The 10216-nt window shown below is 32.2% G+C and overlaps 2 protein-coding genes across 2 annotated transcripts in view; one reads left to right on the forward strand and one right to left on the reverse strand.

Moving 5' to 3' along the window:
- The window catches only part of LOC117119448, a 10487-nt gene extending 4420 nt beyond the window's left edge, over nucleotides 1-6067 (forward strand). Inside the window, exons 2-3 of the mRNA XM_033264275.1 lie at nucleotides 268-684; nucleotides 5891-6067. Of these exons, the coding sequence (XP_033120166.1) occupies nucleotides 268-684; nucleotides 5891-6067 (594 nt within the window). The remainder of the gene's footprint in view (nucleotides 1-267; nucleotides 685-5890) is intronic.
- A 1631-nt stretch (nucleotides 6068-7698) lies between these two features.
- Nucleotides 7699-8646, reverse strand: LOC117119449 (craniofacial development protein 2-like). Its single transcript, XM_033264276.1, has one exon. It carries the CDS (start codon nucleotides 8644-8646, stop codon nucleotides 7699-7701), a length of 948 nt encoding a protein of 315 aa, XP_033120167.1.
- Between the last annotated feature and the right edge of the window lie 1570 nt (nucleotides 8647-10216).

Genomic DNA, 10216 nt, shown 5'->3' on the forward strand with positions numbered 1-10216 from the left:
TATAAGAGACAGCGTCACAAGGTACTTAATACTTGTCAATATAATCACTATTTATTTTGTTTTATTTCGGTAGATTTTTATTTTTCTAAATGCTGTTAGTTTATATTTTATCTATGCATTTTTATAGTTATGTAACATGAGCATCATAATATAGTTTCGTGATGGTTTTATATATTTAATGTGTATATAAAATAAGGATTAAATAGCATGTGTAAACACTGAAGGAAGTGCGCTGTACGTCAAACACAATCCATTTTGTTTCCAAAGGTAAAATTCCTGATTTTGCTGCTTTTTATTGTGGTGTGTGACAGTAGTTGTCCATCTACCTGGTACACTATTCCTGGAAACCGATGCATCAAGGTAAACAAATACGAGGTGGATTTACCAGAAATTGAAGACAGTACGATGTGCGAGAAGTACACTATTGGCACAAAGGTTGCATCATACATTTCCGTGACATCTCCCAATGACTTTGCCATACTATATCATTTTAATATGTGGGTATTCAATGTCTACTTGGATTGGAACTATGTCGGATCGACCTACTATTACAGCAATGGAAGTATGGTCGATATTAAAGAATATCCTGTAACTGATGCAACTTTCCGTGCAGGTGATTGTGTTTATCTGGACCTGTGGAACCAAGAAGTGTATGGCGATTGCAACCTAGATAAAGCTGGATACGTTTGTGAAATAAAACTTTGAAAAGTTAAACTTTGACTTTATGCTAGTAATAAAATACGTTTTTCGACATGTTTGTGGAGAGAGAGAGAGAAAGAGAGGAGAGGAGTACATTATGATATGGGATCCCTATATTTTCATTTTTAATTTTCATAATTAACAGCTAATATGCATATGAAGACGGAGGGGCACACAATATCCGGTGATAGTAGCTTTATACCGCTTTTGCCACTCCTCAGCCCTCCTCTTTTTTTTTATCTTTTTTTTATTGATTTTGTTGTTGTACTGGCTGAAAGGAATAAAATAAAACAGTACATGTGACCATGGTATGATTATACATTTTTAACCCTTCTATTATTATAATGCAAAGAAACATGCATTTGAACAATTTAAGACCTAAAATAGGTTTTTATGTAGGCCTATATTAGTCACACATATATACAAACTCAGTGAATATAAGGTCGGAGGTCAAATGTAGCATTTCCGTTCATTTTGAGGCAAATGTTTTATTAGAGCAAATAGAAACATGCATGTTCTGATTAATTTGGAACAAAATGCAATTTTCATTCATTCATTCATTCATTCATTCTTTATTTAGCCTTTTAGAAAAATCACATTTGCACATACAGTAAAAAAAAATTCACAATACAGAATAAAACTGAAAATCTAAGGAGGCAAGGTTTAACAAAATCAATTAAAATCGGTGTAGCTCACAAGCTAGTTAATCTGCGACTAGGACCCTATATTTTTAACATAATTTGCATATTTTTAACTAATTTGCATATGTTCCCAATGTGTGACCGAGGTGTGATTTCTGGAATTTCATCTTCTCATTATATGTATATGATTATAAAAGAAAAACCTTTGTTTGCAATTTGTTTGAATTTAAATGCTAGATTGTATACCTAATTCTTTAACAAAACAACAAAAATAGAGTTTTTATTAAAAATGAACCGGTATATTGTTTGTTTAAAGATGTGTAACTTTAGTTTTTAAATATGATACAAGATATCAGTTGTCTTTATTACCATAAGCGATACGAGAAACTATGGTTAATATCTCAAAGATCATCCATAAATACACAATATAATATACATATTAAGGCCAATCTGGCAGAAAATGTCTGACAATACAAAATAAATTATCATTTTTTAAATAAAGAAAAAAAATTGATAATTGAAATGCTTACTGCCAACATCATTAATATCCAAGATAAATATCTTGTAAAAATACAGTAAAACTAACTGATTTTGCAAATAATACTTTTGCCAAAATCTAGTAGTAACATTACAATCCCACAAAATGATGTGAAAATTGTTTTTGGCCAATGCTAAGCATTGTTCATTATGTTTGTGATAAAAAATACAGTTAATACAGGTTACATAGTAGGAGCCTGGAAGTATACTGTATTCAGTTTTTGGCTTTTCTAAATTAACTGAGTTATGCAATTAGATGAATAAATATTAAATGTCAATGGTATAATAAAAAAAGAGTAACTGCACAGCATATGCGGGTGCTGCCGATACAAAGGCACGTTCAAATAAATATTTATTAAAGATGACGTCCTGCTATTATTATAGGCTCTTTCCTACGTGCAAATTCCCTAGACTAGCGAATACAAAAAAAAAAAAATACCAAAATACGTCCAATATATTACCAATATTTGTCCTTCACCAAAATGCTTTTGGCAAAATCATTTTGCTAAATAATTTTTCCTTCCCGCATGACGGCTTCTATAAAATAAAAGTTCACTAAACAAGGCACAGTATTATTAGTCTTTCCTTTACCTACCTGTCTATGTCTGTTTATGGTAGCCAATCAATATACAAATAGTGTATAGTGATAGTAAAGCTGTCAAAAGTTAGTATTCACAACGACAGCAACAGTAATAATCATAATTATTATTAATAAAAGTTAGTGTATTGCACCACTTTAATTTATATTTTCTTCCTCTGAATCTGCGCAGTATGAATATTATTCATTGATGGTGTCTATTTTATTAACCATATAACGTATATAGTTCAAGGTATTTGTATCTGTATTTTAAATGTATAAATCTAAGCAGGAAAGTCAATTCTTCACTACTATACAATATATATTGTTCTCTCCTTGTGCATTTACACTCGCACAAAATTGCGCATCTATAAAAATTGAAACAAGTAAATTAAAAAATAATAATAAAAATAAATAATCAATAATATTAAATCTGTTATGTTATTTTTCTTTATTGTTTTTTTTTCGAATTATAAATAATAAAACCAGCTTATAAATGATATAATAAAGTGTAAAATTAACAGAGATAATTCACAGCTAATATCAAGGCAACCCTTAATTGTTTTTGTATATATAAAACTTTATTTCATCTCGAAAATAAAAGCACAAAAATTACAAATAAACTTGTTCGATTAAAATAATCGTTCTTCCACAAGATCGAGAAAAATTACATATAAAAACATCTAAAATATAAAAGCATTAAAAAATTCAAATTACAAAACAGTAAAATACACTACATTAGGTTGAAAATCATTTACTAATAAATTATTTATTGTTATTAAATTATAATTATATTATTATTGTAATTGTAATAATTATTATATTTATTTTTTTATTATTATTATTAAATTCTCAGTTTATTTTATATATATATATTTTTAATCATTTGTATAATGTTATTTTGGAAAGTGCGATATGGAATTTTTTAAATTTCATTTTAGTCAAAATTGTAAGCATTCAAATACGTTGCAACTCTATATGAAATGGAACGTTTTTTAAAATTGTGTTTGGTTTAGGAATAAACCAAAAAAATAAATAAATAAATTTGTTGCAATATGCTGGAAATTGTAATTAAAAGTATTTGTTTTGAATATACATATATTTTCCTTCTTCCTGAATATATTATTTTGTAAATAAGTGGGCGCCTGTTTCAACAGAATCTTAAAGCATTCATCACGTTGAGATAAAGAGAGCCAATTTGCTTCTTTAAGGGCTACCGTATATTGCTTGGTGTGTCCCAATTTAGGTTACACACCAATCTCGCAGTCCTATTTTGAACAGTTTGTATTCTTTTCAAAATCGAAGAACCGAAATTTTACCATTATAACATTACTATAGATTAAGTAAGGCGATACAATGGAATTTGTTTTGAATATACATATATTTTTTTCCTTCTTCCTGAATATATTATTTTGTAAATAAGTGGGCGCCTGTTTCAACAGAATCTTAAAGCATTCATCACGTTGAGATAAAGAGAGCCAATTTGCTTCTTTAAGGGCTACCGTATATTGCTTGGTGTGTCCCAATTTAGGTTACACACCAATCTCGCAGTCCTATTTTGAACAGTTTGTATTCTTTTCAAAATCTTCTTTTCGAAATTTTACCATTATAACATTACTATAGATTAAGTAAGGCGATACAATGGAATTAGCAATAGTTTCTAGGATATCATTTGGCATTACATATTTACATCTTTTTAATATTTATAAACCATTTAGAGCCTTTACTCTTGTGTTTTCAATGTGTTTACTCCATGATAGGTGTTCGTCAATGGTTATTTCTAAAGTGTTTGCAACTTTTTACACGGGTTACAGGACTATTACCTATCTGAATTGTTAATATCCCATTGCTGTGACTATTTAGTCTTTGGCTTGAACCGATTAGCATAAATTGTGACTTTGAAACATTTAAACTCAATTTGTTGCTTTTGACCCATTCATATACATTTTTTAGGTCCTTATTTAAAGTTTCAATAATGTCATATTCGTTATTAGAATTATAATAAATAATAGTATCATCGGCATACATGCATATCTCACATTTTTGTACGGCATTTGGTACCGTAGGTCATTTATATAAATTTAAAAAGCCAACGGTCCAATAATTGATTCTTGTGGCACTCCACATGTAATTTGAGTAGTATCTGATTTAGTATTATTTGCGATGGTCAATTGAGTCCTTTCAGATAGGTAGCTTTCAAACCATTTTATTGAATACTCACTAAGGCCATAAAGTTTAAGTTTACACAGTAACGGTAATATTTTGTGATCAACAGTATCAAACGCCTTTTTGAAATCAAGTAGCGATAAACCGACCATTTTCCATCATCCACGGCACTACACCATTTTTCTATTATGTTTAATAGGGCCGTAGATGTTGAAAAGAATGGCTGAAAACCCGACTGATTTTCAAACATTAGTTATGAAAAACTAGATATGAGTATAGTTGATCGAAAACCGCTCTTTCAATAATTTTGGAGATAACGGATATTAGCTAACAAATGGAGATATTAGATATTAGCTAACAAATACAGTAATAAATATAATAGTACAGAACAGTGAGTAAAGCAGATGTGTGACCATTACAATCACAATCTTTATCTATTTATTAAATAAATAATGCAATATATATTTTTCCAAAGTGGTACAGTTTAAACTATTACTATTAGGTCTATTTGGAAAGAGTGTAATTTACATTTTTTAACTTTGAAGAATAAGTTTTATCAAGGTTTTGGTTTTCTGTATACTCTATGTTATGGGAGACCTTCTTTCTTTTTGCATTCAAGAAGTACTGAGTGGAACATTTTTCCAGTACAATGTTCTCTTTGCACAACCTTCCATTACCCAACTGTGTCTTTCCTAAATGTTCTAAAACTTATGTTGACATTATAGACAACATCTTGATTTTTACTATGTACATTTGCTCATGTATTTTGGTTAGGCATTCATCTGGAATTGGCTGTGTTGAAGGTAGTGATGAGATGGTTCTATACATTTTGCTACACGCAATGTCTATCAGATCAGTCAGCATTCCATCCAGAAGAATCCCAAAAGGCCAAATTCCCACTCTGTGGTATCATTTCATGGACCTTTAAAAAGACCAGATTCAAGTATTTATTTGTGCTGTACTGTGCATTCAAAACTATAGCAGTTTGATGAAATATTTTATCAAAAAAACCTGGGTTGCTGCTTATTTGTAGGTTGGTTGATATTTAAAAACATTACTTTATTTATTCAAACATCACATCTCAAACAATAAGGTGGTCAAAGACCAAATTGCATGTTACTTGTCATCATCATCATCATTGCCGTATCGCCGAAAAGTCCGATGACAGTTCCGCTTCGGCCGCTTTACTTAGTTCCTCGATGAGCCCTTTCCAAATGTGTCTGTTTTGTGCCAGTAATTTTAATTTCTCCATATCATTTCTAATTTTTAGTTGAGCAGGATATTGAGTAGTGGTAGACTAGATCTTACTAAGGTCGTTATGGAGAGTTGTGATTATTGTAGTCCTTGGACGTCCCCTGAATTTTCTGTTATTGGTCTCGGTGAAGTAGAAGTTGATTGCCAGGTTTGTAGGATTGTTCCTGTTTTGTCTCAGGATGTGGCCAAATAATCGCCATCTCGATTCTAAAATTTCTAGTGGCAAGGGTCTCGCCGTACATCTATCTTAAAGGTGTTTATTTGATATTCTATGAGGATATTTCAGTCCAATAATCTTTCGGAGTTGCTTCCGATGGAAAGTGTTTAGCTTTAGTTCATCATCCTTCGTTAAGGCCCATGTATTACTATTGTATGAAAGCACCGGTTTCACTAGTGAGTTGTACAACCTCAGTCTTGTTTTTAATCTAATTTTTTCTTTTCTGTTCCAGAGTGCTGTCTTTTTGTTCATTGCGTTCACAGCAAGTTGTTTCCTTCTGGTGATATCTTCTTTGTCTCCAAGAAGGGAAGAAGGGTCTCCAGTTCTCTTTGACCAGTTCTTCTCTTTTAATTACTGTGTATTCTGTTTTATCTTTGGTCTACATTAGCCTTCTCGTTTAGGCTGATGAAATCGACATCATCCGCATACGAGATCTCATTTGGAATATGATCATTACTTCTCCCCCTAATTCCCCTTAACGCGTGTTCAAGGTACACCGTGAAGAGCACTGGGCTAAGACTGTCCCCTTGTAGTACTCCAGTATTCGTATCAAAATATACGTTGTCTAAAGTCCTTCGTAAGTTTAAGTTGAGCCCTGTTTGGCTTAGCAAAAATCTTATTATCCGAAGTTCGTCTTCATTAATAATCCCATTCAGTACTTGTAAAAGTGTGTCCCTGTTAATGGTATCGAATGCACTCGTCATATCAATCCCAGTGATGTGGAATTCAAGATTGTATCTTGATGTTTTGGCAATCATCCATTTATAAGTCAGAACTACGTCGCTTGTGCTGCGTCCAGGTCGGAATCCACTTTGACTTGTTGGTAGGTAGCTGTCAATTTTGTGGCGGATTCTTTCTAGCACAATCAGTGACATGCATTTTCTGATGGTGTTGAGTAATATGACAGGTCTGAGATTTTTCATCGGACCCTTACCAGGTTTTTGTAGTGCGACGAGGATACCTTTATTTATATCAATTTGTTCATGCATTATGAAAATATTATTGAAAATGTTTGCTATAATAGGCGACAGAACATCTGCACCATATTTAAGTAGTTCACCCTTTAATTCATCTTCTCCAGCTGAGCGATTATTGTTTAGTTTTTTCAAACTTTTGTAAACTTCGGATTTTGTTATTTTATTTATAAGAGGCCTTCCTTGTCCTTCGAATGGTGCGATGATCGGACCATTTATGTTGTAGAATTTACTTTTAAAATGTTTACCAATGGCCCTAGCAGTTTCCTGATCGTTTCCAATAAATTTTCCGCTGCCATCTACGACTTTTGGAATTTCGTATTCTTTTCTATAAAGTTCTTTTACCGCTCTAAACATTCTGGCGCCGTTAACGGCTTGGTCAATGTCATAGCTTTTAGCGTCAAGTTCATTGTTTCTATTTTCACTTATTCGGTGTTGGATTTCATGTAGTACCTTGTTTCTTTCTTTTTAAAGAATATTTCGTTCGTCGTCTGTTTTGCAGTTTGTAATCCTTAACCGTATGTTTTTCTGTTTAACGGATAGATCTTGAATTTCTTCGCCGTAATTTCCATTGTTGTTTTGATTTCTTTGTTTGAAACCAACAGAATTCTGCAGCTCTTTTAATCACTTTTCTTATATGTTCCCACGCTCTGTTGGGTCGATCAGGTATTCTGTTATCTGTTGTGTTTTGAATAAGATTGTCCACATACTTCTTTCGTTTGTCTTTATCCGCCAGTGTTTCACATGCAAATTGCCTACTATTGTTTGAGTTCGTTGTCGTTTAATGCTATGCCAAGTCAATGTAAGTGTTGTTATTACGATTCTATGATCGCTTATTACTTGTGTACCTCCGTATGATCTAGAGTTACAAAGTAGTGTTTTGCACTTAGTTTTACAAATAATAAAGTCTATCTGGTTGTAAATATTAATTAATTGTCCATCTTTGTTTTTCCGTTGACATGCCCAAGTTGTGATGTGTCTTGCAGGGTGTTGAAAAGCGCTATTTGTTATAAATAGATTGTTATTTTCACAAAAATCAATTAGGGCGTCCCCATTATCATTACGAAATCCTTTTGAATAATTTCCGATACATTTTTCTTCATCTAAATGTTTCTTGCCAATTTTTGAATTAAAATCTCCGCATATTAGAAGAAATGTCTTATTTGCAAATTTACTTACGAGTTCATCTAATTCCTTGTACATACGTTCACGTTCGGCCGGGTATTTTTCTGCCCGGTCACTGGTGGGTGCATAGACATTAATTAAAGTAATAAACGTGTTCTCTTTCGTTTTAAGTTGTAGAACTGATATTCGTTCCGAATCTTTCCAAAATTTAGAAATACTTGGTGCCCATCGCTTGTGAATAATGAAGCCACATCCATAATACTTAACCTTAGTGCCTAGGTTGATAAATCGGCATTCGTGTACGTATTCGTCAATCGTCTCCGTGAGTTTAGTTTCTTGAAGGCAGGCTACGTCCACCTTATAATTTGTTATATCTGTTGCTAGTTGATATCTCTTGAATTTGTCGCCTAATCCTCTAACATTGAAAGTAGCAACATTAAATACATTTTCCTTCATTTAGAATCCACATTTAATGTAAAAGTTCATCAAGGAAGTGGGCAAAACGTTAGACTAAAGAGCCGGAGCTCAGAGCGGCGTCACTCGCTCAACCACTTGTGTTACATAATATTCATTAAAAAAGGATAGGGGCCTATAATAAAAGACTAGATAGTTAAAATGTTGTAACATCAGAAAAAAGTACAGAATATAATAATAATAATAATAATAATAATAATTTGAGCAACTGAATAATAAAGAAAGGGGGCATCGCACATTGCCAAGTTTGCTGTTATTCAAGTATAACATTATAATTTTAAAATTATAATTATAATAAAAAGTATTGGAGAGCTGTGGACAATAGGCTTTCTTACGTCCTAGTAGACTAATTTGAAGGAATTGTATCATGTTAATCTCTATATATCCGTGAACACAGCGATAGGGCCTATCAAAAAATTACCAGTGGAGGACATGAAGAAACAAGCAAATTGTTTCCTAAATGAAAAATACTACTGTATAAATTTGTAACCATTACGAATAAAAATTCAAAATCAATTCTGCTTTTAAATGAATAATAGCAAAGTTTGATATAAAGAGTGGATTAAAAGCGACTGCAAATGAGCTGATTCAAACAACTAGAAGCATTTGAAATAAATTAATCAACATTTTTATTCTTGGCATCGACAGAAAACATATACAGAGGTATAAGCATAATTATACTGCATGTATACGCTATCTATCCATTGAACCCGTGACGGGGTATACTGTATAAAAGGATCATCATGATACGAGTAACGTTGTACGTTTCAATAGCAACATCACTTACATTTTTTTTATAAGAGCACATTTTATAAGAAGAATGAGGCTGTCGAAATTGCGGAAAAATTAAGAACAAAATATTATCTTCATTGCTATACACTGACATACCGGCTGGTAGTTAGGGGAAGATAGGCCTACACCTAGACGATAACGTGCATATAACGTGTGTATGTTTGTTGTGTTATGTTGCTGGCAGTACAAAAGATTTTCAAATTAAATGATAAAAAAATGAGAATAACCAGGGAAGAAAGTATGAATGAGATACACATGCAAATGATTAAAGGATTTTAAAGAGGGTGGGAAGTGGTTTGGTGCTGTCTCTTATACACATCTAGATGTGTATAAGAGACAGATGTACAATTGAATGTATGTATTACAATAAACATTATTATAATGCGCAATTGGCATTATAAGAAAGTATAATACATTAATTATGTCATCATGAGGAATGATGGTGATGACATAATTAAAGTTGAAATATTGAATCCCAACACAATGACGTGTATTTCAATACTTGTAGTATGTATTACATTATACTTCTTATCTGAGATCAATCAGTGGACCTTTCGGTTTTTGTAGGGTAGTTATTTATTAATAATTATTATATTACAGTATTGAGGTGTTGAAAAAAAATTAGACTATATGGGCCTTAAACAGGTTGCTCTGCTAAGTACTTCTTCAGAGAAAGAAGGCGAACTCGTCATGCAAACTAGGCCTAGGCGTGTTGCATTAATCTTGCATCATGATTGATATGGGATGGGGAGGGTAGGTC

This window comes from Anneissia japonica, unplaced genomic scaffold, assembly GCF_011630105.1.
Source record: "Anneissia japonica isolate Jap-2015-1 unplaced genomic scaffold, ASM1163010v1 scaffold287990_len610157_cov183, whole genome shotgun sequence".
Taxonomy (NCBI): Eukaryota; Metazoa; Echinodermata; class Crinoidea; order Comatulida; family Comatulidae; genus Anneissia; species Anneissia japonica.